Source organism: Castor canadensis, chromosome 8, assembly GCF_047511655.1.
Source record: "Castor canadensis chromosome 8, mCasCan1.hap1v2, whole genome shotgun sequence".
Classification (NCBI taxonomy): Eukaryota; Metazoa; Chordata; class Mammalia; order Rodentia; family Castoridae; genus Castor; species Castor canadensis.
In genome coordinates this window covers 115028068-115050300 of record NC_133393.1, presented here as the reverse complement: position 1 = coordinate 115050300, position 22233 = coordinate 115028068, and the positions used below count along the sequence as shown (strand labels likewise).

The following is a 22233-nucleotide window of genomic DNA, read 5'->3' as shown; positions in this document are numbered from 1 at the left end:
TCTTACCTTACAGAATTATTGACAGGGTTAGATTGTTTATTACATGTAAAACACTTAGGACATGGCATAGTGCAAAGATTACTATTAGTTATTATAATTAAATTAAAATGCTAGTTCATTTTCAGTTATTATATTGGCAAGGCCTAAAGTAATTTTTAACACTTAGCATAGCATCAAAGGAATTATGGGTGTTTAATAAGCATTTGTCAAATTATTGTGATAATCAGTGTGCTATCTTTAGTTGCAAGGAGAGAACCCAATGTGTACAACTACAGGCAAGTTGTTGCTGATTTTTGACTGGAGGACATTAACTTTCCTGAGAGAAGACGGGAGTTGAATTGGGAGTGGTGATTAGATTTCTTTCGCTCCCTTCTAGCTTCTGAACTCAGGTAAATTTAATTACAGCTTACATTACCTGGTTTCAACTAGACCAATCAACTTAAAATGATGTATCTTGGGGAAACAGTTGAAAGAAAATTACAAATTAATTATAGTTATAAAGATATAAGTGCAAGCAAACTATGAAAATGTCAGAAGTGTGTCTTACTATCTTCCTGACCTGAACATATTTTTAGCACATTTTTTAGTTCTTTTTTTGCTTCATTCTTTCTAGGTTTAATTTTTGCGTATTTTTATAATGCATATTACTATGCTAAAAATATACATAATGTGTGTAATTGAACTCATATATGTAACTTTTGGCTTGAGCTTAGTCACAACCTTCCTGATTTGTTAGAGAAAAACTTAGTGTGTTTTCTCATGTCTTGGGAAACCCCTCAGTTCTCTCTTTCCTATTTATGTGTTTTTCTAGAGAACACTGACTAATATAAGCAGATTTGAAACAATAAACCACTTGACTGTCTTTTAAAAATAACATCAATCTCCTAACTAGGTAGAAATTCACAGATATTTGGCAATATATACAAAAAATTCTCAGTCCTGTTAAAAATGTATTTAAAATGGTTTTAAATATATATAATTGGTGGAAGAAGCTGGTGGTTGCCTTTGTTAAGAAAATAATTAGCCCACAAGAGTCAGCAAATTTGCCTTTTTTGACTTTAGAATCTCAATTCATTGAATAATGTTTTTTTTTTTTTGCCTTCAGAAAAAAGAAATTCCAGAATTTAGTAATTCTTTGGTTTGTAGAGATATTGTTACTTATACTATAGGTAATTTTTATAGCTTTAAAAAGGTGTACTATTTGCATTTTGTTATTTATACAGGGTACATTTTAAAATAATATCACCTAAATAGGCAAAATTTCAATTTTCATAATATATGTTTACTTTTCAAATCTTAAAAATTTAGTTTGTTTTTCTTTTTGAGTATAATCTATTCATTTATCTCATTTACTAAATGATAATTCCATCTACTCACTCATTCCCCACCCATTGATTATGTTCATAACATATAATATTACATGCTATCTGAGACTTTCCTCAAACACTGTGTTTCTGAATAGTGTTTTTGGTATTGAGAAAGTCTTAGGCAAGGATATAGGGTTGGGCCCAGCTGTATCCACCCATAAGAAGTGGTCAAAAGCTTTCTTGCCCCATTGTAGTCCTAAGTTCTATCCCCATCCTGGTTTAATACTCCAGAGACACAGCTGTCTCTCTGTTAGTTCTGTGAGTCCCTACCCTATGGCTTTTTGTTCCATTTCTGTTGAAAGCCTGAATAGGTAGAGACTTCATTATCATGTAATTAAAGTAGTGGTTTGATGTACACACTGCTTTACAAGTCACTATCTTGGTCCAAATGGACCTTGTAAGGCAGCCAAACCCTTCGCATTTTTTAGATATCTCCACAATTAGAAATAAAAATGTAACATATCTAATCTCTTACAGCTTATAAAAATGCCTAAGACCTGAGAGTTTGGGGCACTGAGCTGCTTGGTTTAGCTGACCACCCTTCATTTCCTCTGAAAGTGTGCTTTCACTTTCGCTTTTAATAAACCTCACTGTGTGAAACTTATTTAGATGTCCACCCTTGAATTCTTTTTTTGGCAAGACCAGTAACCCAATGGGTCATAGTGATCCAAATTTCCACCTGGGACAGTTTTTTTAAAGCTAACTACTGGCATGGAAAGACACTGTGTAACACATCTGAAATATTCGGAGTTCCTTAAAGTAACTGTCACTTAAATGATTGTCCATTCCCATTAGGATATTAGAGAACGGGACTCTTCAGATATATAAATACTTGTAATTAAAAAAAAATTTTGGCTTTATTCTATATCTTTCCATTTTCCATTCTACAATATATCTTTTGAATTAAAAAATAAACATTAGATTTAGATTCCAGACAAAAGTATAGACAATTTAACAGGGAATTAAATTGATCATGAGTTATCATCATCCATCAGCTGTTCATTTAATGTAGTACTTCAGAATTTCTTGTGTATGCACATGGCAATTAAAATCTTTTCAGAAGAACAAGACCCAGGCTGAGTAGATTGCATGCTATCCACTGAGGTGCTGTCCCCTTTGTTGCTTCACTTGGATATTCTGTCAATAAGACACAATCATTAAAGGCTCAATATAATTTCAAGGCGAAGAAACAATTGAATCAACACTGAAATCTTTTGATACGTACTGTTAGGTATAATAATTGGTTGAGTTCCTAAAACAGAAAAAAATACATAAAATGAAAAAGTATCCACTTGTTTTTCTGGCTTTAAAATAAGATAATAAAAAAATCACTTTAGCCTTTTAGCTTAAGAAAACGAAAACTTTCTTTCAAAACTCTATAGTACTTAAAAACCTTTATGATACTCTGTACCAACAGTGTCTTTGTGAACAAATATTTCTACATTGTCTCATGTTGAAACACAAAAAACTCAGTTTAGAGTTTTTATAGGATCCTGTGTTTATTAAGAATTCAGTCATTTGCTTTTTAAAAATTCATTTTTATGTTTTCATTCATTTTCAACTATGTATTGAGCATGATTTTATGCTTTGGGCAGAATGGTAATCAGGGAAAAAAAATACTTTTCATTCTAAGACAGTAAAGGAAGTAAAATCTATCATGGATTTTAAAGTAAAATAGATAAATAAAATGAATAAAAGTGATCACTATTGCTGTGAAAAAAATAAACTGAATCAAATGGTAGAAAAATAATCAGAGACTTCATTATAATAACAGTCAATTTTTTGATAACTTACTTTGTTTTGGGCTTACATCACTTTCTATGATTTATCATATTCCCTTAATCACGTCCTGAGTTAAGCCATCTAATGCTAAGTGCTGTATATGTGAACATTACATCATACCCCTTGTCTCTCAAAAAAAGAAATCAAACAAACTAAAAGTAATTTTTTAATAAAGACTGAAAGTAATAAAGATTCACCAAAAAAGAGAAAGTGCATAAACCAAATCATAGGACTTAGATAGAATGTAACTATGTATATAGCAGAAATAAAAATATGAGAAATTACTGTTTTTCCCAAACTTGACTATCACATAATCATCAAAGAAATTAAATCATAAAAAGAATTCAAATAGGGAGGAGGAAGTCAAATTGTCCCTGTTTGCAGATAATATGATCATATGCCTAAAAGACCCTGAAAACTCTACCCAAAACACTTAGATCTCATAAACATATTCAGTAAAGTAGCAGGATACAAAATCAATAATCAAAAATCAGTAGCATTTCTATAAACAAACAATGAATAGTCCAAGAAAGAAATCAGGAAAATAATACCATTCACAATAGCTTCAAAAATATTAAATTACTTAGGAATAAATTTAACAGAAGTGAAAGACCTATACAATGAAAATTATAAATCACTAAAGAAAGAAATCAATGAAGAAATCAGAAGATGAAAGGATATCCCATACTCATGGATCAGCAGAATCAACATTATGAAAATATCTGTATTACCAAAAAGTAATCTATTTGTTCACTACAATCCCTATCAAAACCCCAATGACATTCTTCAACCAAGACAGAAAGACAATTCTAACATTCATATGGAAGCAGGAAAGACCTCGAATAGCCAAAGCAATTCTGAGCCAAAAGAGCAATGCTGGAGGCATCATAATATCTGACTTCAAACTATACTATGGAGCCATAGCAATAACAACAGCATGGTGTGGCACAAAAACAGACTAGACATGAAGGCCAATGGAATAGAATAGAAGACCCTGATGCAAAACCACATATGTACAGCCAATCGATTTTTCACAAAGAAATCCAAAATATGTATTGGAGACAAGATAGCCTCTTCAACAAATGGTGCTCGGAAAATTAGATATCCAGCTGTAGAAGATTTGAGCTAGATTACAGTCTCTCACCTTGTAGTAGAACAATTTAACATTTCAAAGTTCTTAATGTAAGATCTGAAATGGTGAAATTATTCCAGGAAAAAAATAGGGACTACACTGGACCACAGTGGCATAGGTAATAACTTTATGAATGGGGCTCCAATAGCTCACCAATTAAGAGAAAGGATTAATAAATGGGACTACATCAACCTAAAAAGCTTCTGCACAGCAAAGGAAACAGTCACCAGACTGAAGAGACAGCCCCCCGAATGGGAGAAAATCTTTGCCAGTTATACATCTGAGAAAAGGGATTAATAACCAGAATATGCAAGGAGCTAAAAAAGAAAAAACTAACCCTGCAAAGAATCAACAACCCACTGAACAAATGGGCAGATGAATGGAACAGACAGTTCTCAAAAGAAGTACAAGTAGCCAATAAATATATGAAGAAATGCTCAACATCCCTGACCATAAAGGAAATACAAGTTGAAACAACATTGAGATTTCACCTGACATCACTTGGAATGACTGTCATCAAGAAAACAAACAACAACAAATGCTGGGGGGATGCAGGGAAAAGGAACACTTATACACTGTTGCTGGAAATGTAAAGTAGTACACCTCCTGTGGAAATCAGTGTGGAGTTTCCTCAGAAAACTAAAAATAGAGCTACCATACAATGCAACAATACCACTCCTGGGCATATACCTGAAGGAGTGTGCTCCAGGGATGAGCCACCTGCATACTCATGTTCATTGCCGCACTATTACAATAGCCAAGCTTTGGAAACAATCCAGATGCCCCACAATTGATGAATGGATTAAGTAAATGTGATATATGTACACAATGGAGTGTTATTCAGCCATAAAGAAGAATGAAATTATGTTGTTTGCAGGTAAGTAGATGGAACTGGAGAACATCAAGTAAGCCAGACTCAAAAGGTAAAAGCTTGCATGGTTTCCCTCATATGTGGAAGCTAGACCTGTAAGAAAAATGTATGTATATATGAATATATATATATTCATGAGAGAGAGAGAGAAAGAGAAAAAAAGAGAGAAAGAACAACATTGTATTAGTGGGTCTGTCTGAGGAGACTATGGGAGACAGGTGAGAGAAAGACATGTTAGAGAGACAAATATATCCAAACATTCCATCTACATATAAAGGTAATATTACATTATGCACTGTAAGCTATTGAATAATAGGGGAGCAGGGCACTAGAGAAAGAGTAAGTAATGGGCAGAGGTTAATCTGATTAATGCACGATGTATACATGTCTGAAATACCAAGGCTAACCCCCCTTGGACTATCAATATACACTTTAAAAAAAAAGTAAGATAATACAGGTCCTTTTGGGGGGTGTGTATCAGTGGGAGGGGGGAGGCCATAAGGAAAGAGTGAAGGAGGGTGACTATACTGGATGTATTTTGTATTTATGTATATGAAAATGGAACAATGAAACCTGTTGAAATTGTTCTAAGAAGAGGGGAGGATGAGGGAGAATGACTGGGGGTGGGTGAATCTGATTAAGATATATTGTATGCACATACATAAATATCACAGTGTATACTCCCTGAATAATTACTGCATGCTAATAAAAAAGTAGAATTTAGCATGGAAACTTCTAAATAGTTGTATTCATTTAATGTCAATAGAGCTAATCAACTGTCGTATTAAATCTAAAATTATTTTATATTCTAATAATTACAAAAGCTCGTGTTGATTAAGAGCAGTGTGGTTAAACGTATATATTAATATATTTGCACATATGCATTTCATGTTTTAGTATATAAATACTGACTTCTCAAATTCTTGACTTTGAAATTGGCTGAAAGAGTCAGTGAAGTATGATCAAAATACATTATATATATGTATGAAAATGTTACAAAGCCATTGTTTTGTACAATTAATATATGTGAATAAAAACCATTTACAAACAAAATGTTAAATTAATAATTAGAATTTACACATACTTAGCACAGACCCCAGAATAGCATATGCCTCCCAAATATTAAAGATCAAATAATCAGAATCTTATACAACTGTAATGAAAATAATGAAAGAAGCAACATTCCCAGCTTTCAGTTTATTTTTCAGCTACTACAACCTTAAAGTAAAAAAATCATGTAAGGAGGGGCTGGCAGAATGGCTCAAGCGGTAGAGCGCCTGCCTAGCAAGTGTGAGGCCCTGAGTTCAAATCCTAGTACCAAAAAAATTATAAGAACAAAGCAAGAAGGAAAATTATAGGTCAACTATAATTCTAAATTAAATGTAAAAATTGTAAATAAAATGCTTACAAGAATCTAGTAATCTATAAAGGAAACCTTATGACCAAATTAGATTTATAAAAGGAAAGAAAGAATGGTTTAATGTCAGATTATTGGGCCACTAAAACATCCAAAACTTTTTGAAAATTTGCAGTGTGGTCATGTTGCATTAGAAATCCTATAACATAGCTTCCAACATTAAGATGTTAAAGGAAAAAAATTAGGATCATTTTAAGAGATGCAAAAACTGTAAAAATTAAACATTCATTCAAGTTAAAAATTGTTAGCAAAATTAGGAAATATGAATACTTCCATAAACTGACAATGAGGACAAATCAAAGCCATCTTCCAGGATAGGCTGAGAACTTATACTATAGCCAGTTTTCTTTCAAGGGAAAGAAAACGAGTCTCCATTTCTGGATGTGAGGAATTGCTGATGATCATCTTTAAAGACAATTTACCTCACATCAAGAAAGAGACCATATACTAACACCAAGAGGAAACAGAACAAAACGACTCTGAAACTGGAAACAGACCTACAGATATCTGGATGTTGGAATTTTTAGAAAGAAGTTGGAATATTTGAGGATGGTGATAATGGAGCTAGTGTTTGTTTCAAAGAGAGAATACCAAAGAATATGGTAGGAGAGAGGAGGCTTGAACTAGATAGGGTTGGACTTGATGGTCACATAATACGGAATGAAATTTTTCTTTCATTGTAAGAAAAGGAATGATCTGATCTGACTTTCATTGTATAAAATGGTTTGGAGTAAAAAAGGAAGTGAGAGACTACACTAGCTTAGTTAAGAAATGAAAGTGGTTTAGACACTGGCACACCAAGAAACAAACACAAGCATATTACTAATACCAACACTCACAGATGCACATGTACATGTATCTTCTTCCACCAAGAATTTATACACTTATTCTTAAAAAGAATATTTGTTTTGAAAGCCAAAAAGTTTGATGCTGGAAGAGAGATATGCTAGCTTTAAATCACAATTAATTTGGACATTGATTAGTGTTTATTTTTGAGTGAGTCACTATTCTAATAATAACTAATAAAAGGAGGTAAATGGAAGCAATAAACATTTCAGCCCATAGCTATTTTGAGGGCAGCAGGAAACTAGGTTACAGTTGTGTATTATTTCTTTCTGTCTTGTAGCTTGAGAGAAAAAATACTCAGTGAAGAAGGAAAAGATTATCTGAATTTAAACATGATGATTTACAACAGATATGATAATTTATGACAAATGGTTTACATTACATAGAAGTAATCAAATCTTATTCATAAGTTAGAAACTGAAGGGGGTCATATTTTAAAATGTAATGAATTTATGGAAACGTTACTGCCTAAATAGAATATTATTATTATCAGCTTACTGCAGAGCTTCTTTACTCATTTATCTTCTCTTGGACACAGAGAGCAGGATGCTCCTTTTGTGTAAGGGGACTTATTTGCAAAATTTCCTCTGTGGAAAAGAGAACACTTGTTAGCCAAATGGCTGTAATTTTGTATGTGTATTTATGCAAGGTATTTTGCCAACTCAACTAAGTCATGAATATTGAAAAGGAACTAATAGCAGCAACTGTTGTCCTAACAAAAAGCTAATGTTTTTTGTAAAAAGAAACTACTAAAACTTTTGTTTATAAGATACTACCAAACATACAGAACACAAATTAGATTTGAACCCCATGGAGTAGACACAAAGTTTTTGTCATAGACACTGGGAACATATCTTCTTTTGTAAATGGAAGAAGTAAAATTTAAATTGCAAGTGAAAACATGTTTTATGGCTTACTTTAAAAGTATAATACCATAATCATCTTATCTATTTCTTTATCAATAATGTATCAAGAAGATTTGACAGCTATTATTCCTGCTTTTCAACAATGAAAACCAATGCATTTCAACAGATCTCTGTTTTGTTTATCGCTGTGTATGTGGAAGATTTAAGAAGTATTACTTACGTAGCGTACACAAAGAAAATATGGTAACACAAAGTAGTATTCCATTAAAGAATGTACCACCTAATCCATTTATCCATTCAACTGTTAGACACTTAGGTTGTCCGTGTTTTGGAATTGTGTATGAGGATTCTAGACCATTCAAGTCCTCCTCAGTGCTTGAAATGGCCAGTCTCTAGGTATCCTAACAGTCATGCAGTGGTATCCACTGTGGTTTTGATTGCTTTTGCCTAATGCTAAAAATGCTGAGTAGTTTTTCAGGGACTGATTTCCCACTTGCATATCATCCTTGCAAATCTTCTGCTCATTTTTTCAAACTCAAGTTGTAAGTTTCTTAATACTGAGCTATGAGAGTTGTTTCTATATTCACAGTACAAATTCTGTGTTTGGGAAATGTTTTGCAAACTTTCTTTCAGTCTGCTGCTTGTCCTTTCATTCTTTTAATAGTGTCTCTGAATAGCAAGTGATTTTAAATTTTGATGATGTACAAATCATCAATTTGTTGTTTTATGAATCATGGTTTAGGTGTGGTAATTAAAAAACCTTTGGTTATCTAAAGATCACAAAGATTTCTGTTTATGTTTCTTTCTAAATGTTTTCTAGCTTTAGAGTTTACATTTGGGTCTGTGATCAATTTTGAATTGATTTGTGTATGTTGTATAGATCCAAGTTACTTCTTTTTCTCATGTAGATAGCTTTCAGCATAATTTGTTGAAAAATCTGTTTGTTCAACTGCGTTGCCTTTGTGACCTTGTGAGAAATCAGTTGAACATAAGTGATTAATCATGTCTTAGCTTATTTTCTGGATCCTGTAGTCTATTCCAGTGATCTCCTTGTCTAACTTTAGGCCAATACCTCAATGTTTGTGATCATTCTAAAATTCTAATAATTTTTGAAAGCAATAGTACTAGCTCTCCAAATCTGTTCTTTTTTAAGTTGGTTACTCAAAGTCCTCTGTATTTCCAAAGAATTTTCTGACCAGCTTGCTAATTTCTACAATAGAAGCCTGCTGAGAGTTTTATGAAATTCTACTGAAATCCATAGTTCGATTCCATGAAAATGCCATCTCTATAATACTGAGTATCCTAATTAAAGAACAACCTATATATCTCTAATTATTTGTGTCTTTGTTAATTTCTTCCATGAATGTTGTTAGTTTTAGTGTATAGGTCTTTTTTCTTATTCTGCCATATATATCATATAATTGATCATTCCTGATCCTTTTATAAGTGGTATTATTATTTTAACTCAATTTCTGATCATTCATTGTTATTTTATGGACACAAAATTTACTTTTGTACATTGATGTTCTATCCTGAACATGTACTTCCTGAAGAGTTTTGGTAGATTCTACTGAATTGTCTATAGATCTATAAATAAACAGCAAATTATGGTCTGAAGGTCAAATATGGCCTGTTCTTATGCTGCTTATAAGCTAGGGATTATTTTTATATTTTAAGTGTTATTGAAACATAAAAATAAAGGTTAATAATGAGACACTGTATGTGGCAGGCAAAGTTTACCATAGTCACTATTTGGTACTTTATAGAAAAGAGATTTTTGCTAATAATTATGTGAACCATATAAGGTTTCCATAGGTGCTTTTTATTAGGTTTAAGGTATTTCCTTCTATTTTTAGTTTTCTGAGAGCTTTTATCAAGAATGTGTTTTGTTTTTCTCTCAATCTATTGAAATGGTCATAAGATCCTTACTTTCAGGTTGATTAATATGGCAAATTACATGCATTGATTTTAGAATGTTGAAACAGCCCTATATTCCTGCAATAAACCCCATTTCGACAAGGTTTATTATGTTTTAAATATATTATTGGGTTAAATTGTTAAATATTATTTAGAATTTTTATATATGTTTGAGGGATTTTGCTCTGTAATTTTCTCCATTTTTTTGTTCTGTGTAATTTGTGTCTTTCAAGGAGTTTTTCCATTTTATACAAATTGTAAATTTTATTGGCATAAATGTGATTAATATTTTCATTTTGATATCTGTAAAATATGTCAGGCTGTCATCTAACCTAATACTGTTGACTTTTATCTTTTTCTTCCTAATCAGTGTGTTTTGAGAATTGTCAACTTTATTAAACAGCCAGCTTTAGGTTTTATTGATTTTTTTCAATTATTTTTTGTTTTTATTCAATTATTTCATTTATACATGATTATTTTTATATTTTAATTAATCTGATTACTTTGGTTTAATTTGGTGAGTTTTTCCTAGTTTCTTAGCTGGAAGATCAGGTAACTGATATGAAAACATTCTCCATATACATTGTGGGTGCTCAGTGCCTTAATTACCCTTCTACTGCTACAACAGCTTCCCGTTCTGTTTTCATTTTCATTCAGTTCAAAATACTGAATTTTCCCTCTTTATTTTTTCTCTTATCCATGATTGAGACAAATTGTAAGTGTGTTAATATTTAAATATTGAAAATGTCAAGAGCCATTCTATTATTTATTTGTAATTCAATTCCAGTGTGGTCAGGCAATGTACTTTGTATGAACTTAACCTGTTTAAATTTATTAAAACTTGTTTTATGACCCAGGATATGATCTACCATGGTAAATGTGCCACATTCATTTGGAATGAATATGTATTCTGCTATTGATGGGTGGTGTAGTCAACCAATGTCAGTCAGGTCAAGTTGGTTGATTGTGTTCAAATCTGTGACTCCACAGATTCTATTTGTACTTTTTATTACCAGGTAGAGGTGTTGAAATCTCTGATGATAATTGTGGATTTGTCTATTGAGTTTTGCTTCACGTGATTATAACTTCTGCTTTTAGGGTGCATAAACATTTAAAATTCTTATGACCTGTTGATTAATTAAGCTCATTATAATTTTGAAATGACCTTCACCTCTGGTAATATTCTCTGCTCCAATATTTACATAGGCTGGTAGCAGTATCAACTCTATAGCTTTCTTTTGACTCGTGTGTGCATGTTAAAGCTTGGTCATTCTTTTAATTATCTACATTTGTCTTTCTAAGGTATGTTTTTTTAGGTAGCATAAAGCTGGTTTTCAACTTCTCATCCAGTCATGCAGTCTCTGCCTTTCAGTTGGGGCATTTACAACATTTATGTTTGAGATGATTACAGATACAGTTTAATTCGAGGCTATTGACTTTTTATTTATTTTGTTGATCTCATCTCTTCTTTGTCCCCCCTTTCTTTTTTCTTTGCATTTCTTTGGATTAATCAGATATCTTTTAAAATCATTTTCTCTACTTTGTAAATTTATTTGCCATCACTCTTTTAAATTTTAATAGTCATGTTAGAGTTTGTAGTATGAATCTTTTACTTATCATAGTGAAGTTAAGCTATCACATTTTTCATGGAGTAGAAAAACCTTAGGATAATATACTTCTATTTCTCCCCTGTGGTCTTTATGCTATAGTTATTGCAAATTTTAGTTTCTTTTATTTGTAATTCTCACAATACATTGTTATAATCTTTTGATTAAAAATTATCTTAAGGAGAATTAAAGAACAGCAACATTAATAAATGTATTGTGTATAATTACTCAGTTAGTTACCATTTCCAGAGGTCTGTAAATATCTTTATTTCACCTATATTTTTGAAAGATATTTTCACTTTATTTTTAAAAGAGATTTGAAAGATAATTCTTAGCAGACAGATATTTTTCTTTCCATATTTAAAGACATTTTTGCCTTCTCTCTTGCATTGTTTCCAATGAAATATCTGGTGTCAATCTTATTTTTGTTTCTCTATGCAGAATATCTTATCTTGATGCTTTTAGAATTTCTCTTTATTACTGATTTTGAAAGTTTTGATTACAAGGTGCCTTGTCTATTATTCTTTACATTCTTTATAACTGGGGTTTGATAAGCTTCTTGGATTTGTGAGTTTATAACTTTCATTAAGCTTGGCAAGTTTTGGCCCATATTTCTTCAAATATTTTTCTGTCTCCCATCTCTTTTTTAGGAAACCAATCATCACTAAAGCTGTCTTTCAGATAACCAATGCTCTTTTCATCCTTTTTGGATTCTTTTCCCACTGTGAACTCCATTTGGGATCATTTCTATTGGTATGCCTTTGAATTCATTGATCTGTTCTGGAATATCTATTCTCCCATTAACTTGTTTTTTTTCAACCCAGACATTGCAGCTTTCTATTTTCCATATCTCTGCTTAACTTTTGAAAACATGGAATACAGTTATAATTACTATCTAATGTTGTCTCTGCTAATTCTAACATCTGTTTCAACTGATGAATTATCGCCCTTATTATACATCTTGTTTTCTTGTTTCTTTGCATGCTTGGTGATATTTAATTAGGTGCCAGACATTGTTAAGTGTTAGGTGTGGGACAGCATGTATTTCTATAAATCCCTAAGCCCCTTTTCTTTTTTGTTATGCTGTGTGCTGGGTGGGGGTACATTTTGGCATTTACAAAAGTTCTTGTAATATCTCAAATACATCATAGTTGAATTCCACCCCCCACCATCATTCTCCTTTATCCTCCCTCCCCCCATTCCTGGAGTAGTTTCAACAGGTATCATTTTCCATTTACATACATGTGTACACAGTATTTGCACTATGTTCACCCTTTTACACTCTTTCTGTATATCCTTCCCTTTCCAATTGTTACCAACTCCCTCAACAGACAGGACCTGTTGCATCTTCCTGTTCTGTGATTTTGTAAAAGAAAAATGAAATAACATTTTTGTTTATATGAAATAGTTACACAGGGAGTTTCCTTGTGACATTTCCATGTATATATGTATTATAACCCCAATTGGTTCATCTCCTCTATTTTTCTTCTTTCTACCTTAGTCCCCTTCTTATGGTGATTTCAACAGGTTAAAAAATTCTGTATTCACTCTTGTTTAGAGAGTTATGTGATGCAGTTAGCTTATTTGGGAGCATTCTAATTGATTCAGGTTTTGCTTTATGAATTGTGAGGGGAATTTGGAGTTGTCTTGTTTTGCTCCCTGAATGAATGCCAAGAACTACTTCCTCTAATTATTTCTCATGGTTCTTACTTTAGCCTCAGATAATTTCTTCCAATCTATGTGCAAATCCTCATATGCTGAGTGTTCAGGGAACATCCCTTGCCATCTCCAGGGTGTTTTCAGTGTTTAGTTCTCTTTTTCCATGAGCTCGGGATGTACTGGTTTTCCCTGCACTCTCAGCTCCTCTTCTTCAGCTCAAGGAGATTAACAACCTCTGAGTACCCTGTCCATGTACCAATCCTCTGTTTAATGATGAGCAGTGTCTTAAAAATTGTTGCTTCCTGTGTTTTATCTGTTTTTTTCTTTTTTGGTTGTTTCAGTGGTAGAGTACATTATTCCCTGTTACTTGGTTTCCACATGACTCATAAGAAATGTTATGTATATATGTATAATTTGGATCCAAAATAATTGATGTGTCAAAATAATGTTGTGCCCTACTGCTTTTCAATAATCAAATCTTGAACAATAATCCATTGTTTCTATTTTCCTTTCAAATTCAGCAGCTAGTCTCCTTCAAAGAAAATGTGGTAATAAATAAATGCTAGCAGTTCTACAATTTCCTTGCTATCTATGAAAATTATATTCTACTCCAAGCTTTAAGGCAATGTGTTTGTTTTTGTTGATACTGGAGTTTGAACTGAGGGCCTCAGGCTTGCAATGCAGGAGCTCTACTACTTAAGCTATTCTGCCAGTCCAAAGCAATATGTTTGTTGATTTTGCTTCTATTTCTAAGTGGGAAGCAGTAGAAGAAAATACTGAAAAAGATTCACACATTTCTATCTTTCCATAGTATTTTTGGCATATTTTACCTTTATGGACAAATCTATATATTTATTTTTGTGTTTCATCTTTTATACATTTTATTTTAAATTTTTTATTGACAAATCATTTTTTTAACGGTTTTAATATTTCTTAGATCCATTTGGATTAGAATTCTAGAATTTCATTTTTGAAGTTCCCTACTATGTTTGCTATATTTTCCTTTAACTATGTAATTATCTACAGAGCATTTAAAATTATGTTGTTCTGAAATGCATGCTTTTATCATCATTTTCCAATTTCACTTAAATTAATATTAAAGTTGAAAACCATTAGCCAACCTTTTTGTGTCCCAGTACTTAGACACTGCTGTGATAATTTGTAATCTATTACTACTTTTTTTAACCTTAAGAAACAATTCCCATGATTTTTACCTTCAAGTTTAAAGAGTTCATGAAAGGTACAGTTCTTCACACAACACAGTAGTCTATCACCACTTTCTATCTTCACCCTCTTGTACACTTGTTAACATTTATTTCAACTTAAAAGATTTTTAATAGCTAAATGACTTACGCAGGTCCATAGTTACATATAAATAGTGCAGATGAAGTTCCCCCAAGGTTAGGGCAAATAGAAATTGCACAACCAACTTTATGTGAAGTGGCCCAAACAACCTATATGGAAAGGAATTATAAAGGAACATACTGAAAGCAATCTTATGCAGACAATGTATTATTAGAACAGAAATAATTTTTAACATGCTATAAAATATACATAAACATTTGTTAATTGTTTGTTTTCTAATAGGTAACACTTCAAATTATTATTTTGTTAAGGATGCTCTCATGAGGACTACCTACCTAGTTTTTCCCTCACAGATAATTCTCATAAATCAAAGAAGAATATAATACTATAGCCTAAATAATAATTTAACATTTAGCTAAACTCATGATTTCTTCTAGATAATTTAGGAAACATTTTAATTCTCTCTATATCCACATTACACATAATATAACAGACTATAAATGAAAACAATGATTCATTCTTGTTATTCCAAAAAAATCTATTAAATTTACTATTGCACTTCTAAATTTATACTTTTATTTATTTATTCATTTATTTTTTATTTTATTAAATTATTTTTTTGGTGGGACTGGAGTTTGAACTCAGGGCTTTGTACTTCCAAAGCAGGCGCCTACCTCTTGAGACATACCTCTAGCCCTACAGTTTTAAATATATTCTTACTTTTGTCAAGTTACTTCAAGATATAGGTATGTGTTAAGTATATTAAGTTTATTTAATAATGTTTGCTTAAGGGCAGTGAATCTTTATTGTTATCTAGTTGCAAGAAATAGCAAATGTATTCAAAAAGGAAGAAGACTTTTATGGAAAACTAGCCATGGGAGAGAGATAAAAGTAGTGAAGATCATTACATAGAAACAATGTAAGAACAGAATTTTTTCTACTGTTTGAATAAAAAAGAGGGGAATATTTGATTTACTCCACTTGGAAAACAAATCTAAGGAAAAATTTTGACAAAGTTTCAGACTTCATTTATTGAATGATTCCACTTACAAAATATAGTAAACTATGTCTAAATTGTTGTATCAGTCACTTTTTCATAGCTGTGGTATAGCAGAAGTCATAATTTTGCCCAAGACATTTTAATAGTTCTTTGGCTGTCTTAGAGACAGCACAGTGGAATAAAAAGCACAGTGATGTGAGGATTGAGAGCTGTTTTGTTTTTGACCATGTGTACATCTTGGGGTGACAGATCAATTCTGATATACTTTCTCATTTAAAAAAAATAAAGTGAAGCTACATAATTAAAAGATCCTTCTCTTCTTGGATGCTATACAATTTAATAAACTATAGCAAAAGCAAGTGTGCATATTTTCCATAGATTGTTTAAAATTTTTCTGCATGAATGACTGATGACATCACAAAATTCTGTTTGCTTAATATGTTACTATTGATTGTGTGTAGGCTTTAAAATGTACTGCTTTCATGAAGTGGGCTAGAAATAACATTGATATGAACATCGATGTAACTTCATTATGAATGTCAATGACTGGCAAATGCAAAACATCTTAAACTTCATTTTATTTAGAACAATAATCAAAAGATAGTTATGGAATTAAGAAGAATGCACCTATTTGTAATTACCAAAGATTATGGGCAAATTAGTCAATGAAGAGTAATTTGCATAATTAGTGTTGTAGCAGTGGTAAGGGAGAAAGGATAGCTGGAATCCTGTTCCTTTTTCTTTAAAACACAAGACAAAGGATAAACAAGGGCTGTGGCTCATACATCAGGATAATGCATTCTTTTTTGCTGTGATATTGCTGTGCAATAAAGAGCCCCTCAAAAAGTCAGTGGCTTAGAACGTTGGACACTGACTGGGGGATAGCGAGGCCCTGGGCTTTAGGCTTTAGGCATTAGGCTACAACGGGGTTCCATTTTATTTCCTATGTCCCAGACACACCCAGAGTATGTCAAATATCAGGACACCTGACATTTGATTCCATTCCTTGATTTTCCTAGCAGTAGCCAAACCATACTTTTAACCAGACCAGTACATCTGGTCTGATGTGCTGGAGACACTGAACATGGAGTAAATGGAAGGAAAACATAGAATCTGCACATTTCTTTCTTTACTGAATCTCTGATAAAGATGACTTGCTTTAAGACACTAGGTACTAATTAAACTTATGCAGATGAGTAAGTTTGGAGAAGAATGTTAACTCTTTCTATTGTATAAACAAGCCTTCTTAGGAGCTCAGTACTATATCTAGGATGAAAGGTTGACTAAAAAGTGATATCTACTTCTCATTAAAAAGGAGTAACAGGGACAAATTTAGATTACTACCTGACACCACCAAAATAATTGGGAAAATGAGAAGAAATAACAGTTTTCAAGGTACTGAACACTAGGCAAAATGATTAATGCCTAGAGAATTTTGGGGCAAAGATGTGAGCTATAGAATCGCTTCAACTTATTGCCTTGAGAGTTTCTGGTTCATGGCTCAGGGAGGGGATAACCAGGAAAAGTTTGAAGGACTCACATAGTTGAAAAGGTCTGAGCTGAAAGTCTAGGGAGACCAAGGAGGCAGTGGTTTAAAAGGAATAGTCCTGGAGAGGTGAGGATTGTACAGTGGCACACCGTACTGATTGGCAGCACAATAATGAGCAGAATGTGCATATGAAGGACGTACACTAGGCATGGGAAGGAATCACCAGTAAGAACTAGAGGAGACAATAGCACAGGCTTTTGCAAGGCCAGTAGCAGGATCTGTCCTTAATATCCACTCTAGAAGACTTCATAATTCTTAGGTCATTGGGAAGAGTATTCAGAATATAACTAGCCTTAGACTAAACCCTGATTTCATTCCACTTAACATATTTTAAAAGCAGGATCCAAAAGGCTCAAATAAAAGCATATTTAGTAACTTAATTATATTCTAGAAGATACCTCAATAATATTTGTAGATATACAATAAACCCAATATCCAACAAGGTAAGAATTACCATGTTGGGAATATCATAACACCTGCACAACATGGCAAGAAACAGACAAATGTGATTCAGAATGAAGACAAAAATCAATCCATTGAAACTAACACTGAGTTAAAGCATATACTACAACTATCAGGGAAAAACATTAAAATAATTATTATAACTTTATCCTATATGCTTAAAAAGGTAGATGATATGTGAAATATACATATATTTATTAAAGATATAAGAAAAACAACTAAACTCTCAAGTGCAAATTTTTGTGTCTAAGATTGAAAATAAACTAAATGAAGTTCATAGAAGAAAAAATTAGCAAATTTAAAGACAGCAAAAATGGTAGCTGAGATTAATTACAGAGAAAAAAATTCATGAAAAAAGTGACAAAAATCTCAAATAACTGTGAGATATCTTCAGATGGTTTTCTACATGGGAGCACTGGAAAGAGAGGAGACAGAGAAATATTTTAAGAGATAATAGTCAATATTTTTCCAAATTTGGTTTACTCTAGACTTAGACCTCCAAGAAGCTTAATGAACTGCAGCACAAACAGCATCAAGTTGATGAAGACCTATGGTGAAGGAAAATATTTTTAAAGCAGTCAGAGGGAAAAAAGACACTTTTATATACAGAGGAATAAGTAAGAGCATTTCAGTAGATTTCTTTTTGTTGGAAGCAATGCAAGTAAAATGATGGTGAAGAAAGATTTTTTAAGTTCAGGGTTCAAAGTGGTGGCTCATGCCTGTAATCCCATCTACTTCAGAGACAGAGATCTGAAGGATCATGGCTTGCAGTCTATGGCTGGCCCCAGATTTAAATAGAAACAAAAACAGGAGACTATCCAAAAAGTAACAAAAAGCAAAGAAGTACCCGGGTGTGTCTCAAATAGTACAGCACCTTCCTAGCAAGTGAGAAGGCCTGAGTTCAAAACCCAGGATGGCAAAAAAAAAAAAAAAAAAAAGTGCATGTGTGCCCATATTTATACACACAGAGAAAATGATTTTTAAAGGTCAGATAAAAGAAACTCACTATATAAAATTTTCTACCCAACAAAGATATCTCCCAAATAGAGATGAGTTTTCCAGGAACCCAAAAGAAAATGTTAAAAATTTTGTCCTGCAATTGAAATGTACATACATGAAAAGTAACCAGTAAACCAAAATATTTACCTGTGTATAACGGCCACAAACTTGAGAACATGATAGACTATCAAATTCATAATACGCACTTTCATTGTACCAAGCATCAATAGCAGATTTTGGTGTGAATCCTTTAAACCCACCTAACCATATATTTTCTCCAACATATTCAAAACCATCATAGCATTCATGTGGTTTTCCACAAGGGTTATGTTCAAATTTGCACAAGTTTGCCCATGCTTGAGCTACCTTCGCTAAACCTTCATCCCAACTCTGAAAAATAAAAATAACTCAAATTGAGATGTGCATAGTTATTTACATTAAAAATTATTCTAATTATTACAATCAGTTACATTTAGTTTACATTTATAACTTAATAAAAATAATACTTTTTTTTGGTCCTTGCTACATTGGTCAGTTAGTCATTTCTTTTTAGCACTGCTTCAAAAGTACTTAATATTCAATTCTATGGCAGTTCTTTTTTTGTAATTTCATTACTCTTCCTTTCTTCCTTCCTCCCTCTTGTTCCTCTCTCCCTCCCATTCCTCTCTCCCTGCCTTCCTCTCTTTCTCTTTCCTTTCTTTCTGTCTTTTTTTTTTTTTTTTTGTGTGGTCCTGGGGTTTGAACTCAGGGCCTCAAATACGCGAGGCGGACACTCTACCACTCGAGCCAAACCTCTAGCCCTTGAAACAAGCCATATTTCAAAGGATAGAAATTCAGAAAGTCATGCAGAATTACATAGTAAAGGATAAATACTCATTGGCTATTCTTTTTAACACATATTAATTGTGCATGTCAATGGGGTTTCCTTCCTTGCACATATAAAGATTCTTCCATTTTTACTAGTTATTTTCTGCTCAGATATAGACCCTTCCTTTTCTGGCTACCATTATTTCTCTACAACCCTTGGTTTTGAGTTTCTCAGAGAAGATTTGATGATAGGCCAAAGGGGAAAAAAACCCAAAAAACAATGGCAATGTTGGATCATGCAGTTTACTCTGGAAGGGGAAGAAAGTGAGACCAGATGAACATGAGAGCCAAGGGAGAGTGTAGTGATCCAGTTACTAAGCCAAGCTTCCATAGCACCTGCCATACTGCTTATGGCCCTGTCCTATAGTTAGTAATGCTTTATATTTCTTCCTACTCTTCCAAGCTTCTATTTTGCTTTATTTATTTGCTTAATTTTATTAACACATAGTAGTTGTTTATGTTAATTTGGCTCACTGTGATATTTCCATACATGCAGACATAGGTAAAATCCAACCTTCCTTTTTCTACCATCTTCACACCCCCAGCTTCTTAATTTCTAGTAATGGGTATTCTACTGTCATGCCAACTTTTAAAAACTTATCTTCTACAGATGATAGAGAATATGAGGTACTTGTCTTTCTGTATCTGGCGTATGTCATTCAGCTCCAACCATTTTGCAGAACATGACAGGATTTCATTCTTTTTTCTTTTGTTTTGCAGTACTGGGGTTTGAACTCAGGGCCTCCACCTTGGGCCACTCCACCAGCCCTTTTTCGTGTGTGATGGATTTTTTTTTTTTTTGAGAACTATTTGCCCATGCTGCTTCAAATCGCTATCCTCCTGATCTCAGCCTCCTGAGTAGCTAGGATTACTATCTGTGTGTACGTATGTATATAACAGACATTCTAATCTGAATGAGATGGTATCTCAGTGTAGTTTTTTAGGTATTGGGGTTTGAGCTCAGGGTTTCGTGCGAGGCAGGCAGGAGTTCTGTTGCTTGAGCCATGCCTCCAATCCTTTTTGCTTAAGTTATTTTAGAGTCTTTCTCTTGGCCAAGCAGCCTGGACAACAATCCTTGTATTTTAAGCTTTGTGCTGTATCTGGGATGACAGGCACAAGCCACCATGCTCACCTTTTTTTCGTTGAGCGAGATCTCATAAATTTTCTTGCCTGGGCTGGCCTAGAACCATCTTCCCAATTTCAGCCTCCTAAGTAGCTAGGATTACAGGCGTGAATCACCTTCATTGAGGTTTTGATCTCCAGTTCTCTGATGGTTAATGATCATGAGCAATTTGTTGCCTATTGGAATTTCTTCTTTAGAGAACCATCTGTTTAGATCATTTAGCTATTTTTAGTTGAATTCCTTATTTTTTTAGTTTTTTTTTTTGTGTTTCTTATATGTTGTGAATACTGGCCTTCTGTCAGATGAATAGTTCTGTAAGTTGTCTCTTCATTTGGTTGATTTCTTCCTTTGCTGTGCAAAAGCTTTTTCACTTGATGTAATCCCATTTGTCCATCTTTGTCTTTTGAAAATGAAGTGCTTCCCTGGGTTTGCTTCACGTAGTCTCTAACAATGTTTGATTCATTATGTGTTTATTTTTGGATTAGTCAAGTTTCAATCTTCTGTATGTGGATATTCAGTTTTCCAGTACCATTTACTTTTTTATTTTGTGGCACTAGGGTTTGAACTCAGGGCCTCACACTTGCAAGGCAGATGCTCTTACCACTTGCGGCCACGCCGCAAGTCTTCCGGTACCATTTATTGAGGCAGCTTTCCTTTCTCCAAATGTAAGATTTTGTTCCACTGGTCTGTGTGTTTTTATGCCACTATCATGCTCTTTGGGCTACTACAGCTCTGTAGTATTTTAAAATCGGGTATTGTGATGTCTCCTGCTTTGTTCTTTTTGATGAAGATTGCTTTATTTGGGGTCTTTTGTGTTTCCATATTAATTTTAGGATATTTTTGGAGGTCTGTGAAGAATGTCATTGCTATTTTGATGGGAGATTACACTGAATCTATAGATTGATTTGGATAATATGGACATATTTACAATATTAACTTTTCCAATCCACGAATATGGGAGGATTTTCATCTTTTTCATGTCCTCTTCAATTTCTTTAATTAGTGTTTTTGTAATTTTTTTTCCTTTTTCTTTTATTATTCATATGTGCATACAAGGCTTGGTTCATTTCTCCCCCTACCCCCACCCCCTCCCTTACCACCCACTCCGCCCCCTCCCTCTCCCCCCCCCTCAATACCCAGCAGAAACTATTTTGCCCTTATTTCTAATTTTGTTGTAGAGAGAGTATAAACAATAACAGGAAGGGACAAGGGTTTTTGCTGGTTGAGATAAGGATAGCTATACAGGGAGTTGACTCACATTGATTTCCTGTGCGTGGGTGTTACCTTCTAGGTTAATTCTTTTTGATCTCACCTTTTCTCTAGTACCTGTTCCCCTTTTCCTATTGGCCTCAGTTGCTTTTAAGGTATCTGCTTTAGTTTCTCTGCGTTAAGGGCAACAAATGCTAGCTAGTTTTTTAGGTATCTTACCTATCCTCACCCCTCCCTTGTGTGCTCTCGCTTTTA

General features: G+C 33.2%; 1 protein-coding gene across 1 annotated transcript in view; it reads right to left on the bottom strand.

The window, feature by feature from the left end:
- Positions 1-2524: 2524 nt before the first annotated feature.
- Glipr1l1 (GLIPR1 like 1) overlaps positions 2525-22233 on the bottom strand; it is a 42584-nt gene continuing 22875 nt past the window's right edge. Inside the window, 4 exon segments of the mRNA XM_074084880.1 lie at positions 2525-2619; positions 7914-8002; positions 14818-14918; positions 18927-19169. Of these exon segments, the coding sequence (XP_073940981.1) occupies positions 2525-2619; positions 7914-8002; positions 14818-14918; positions 18927-19169 (528 nt within the window).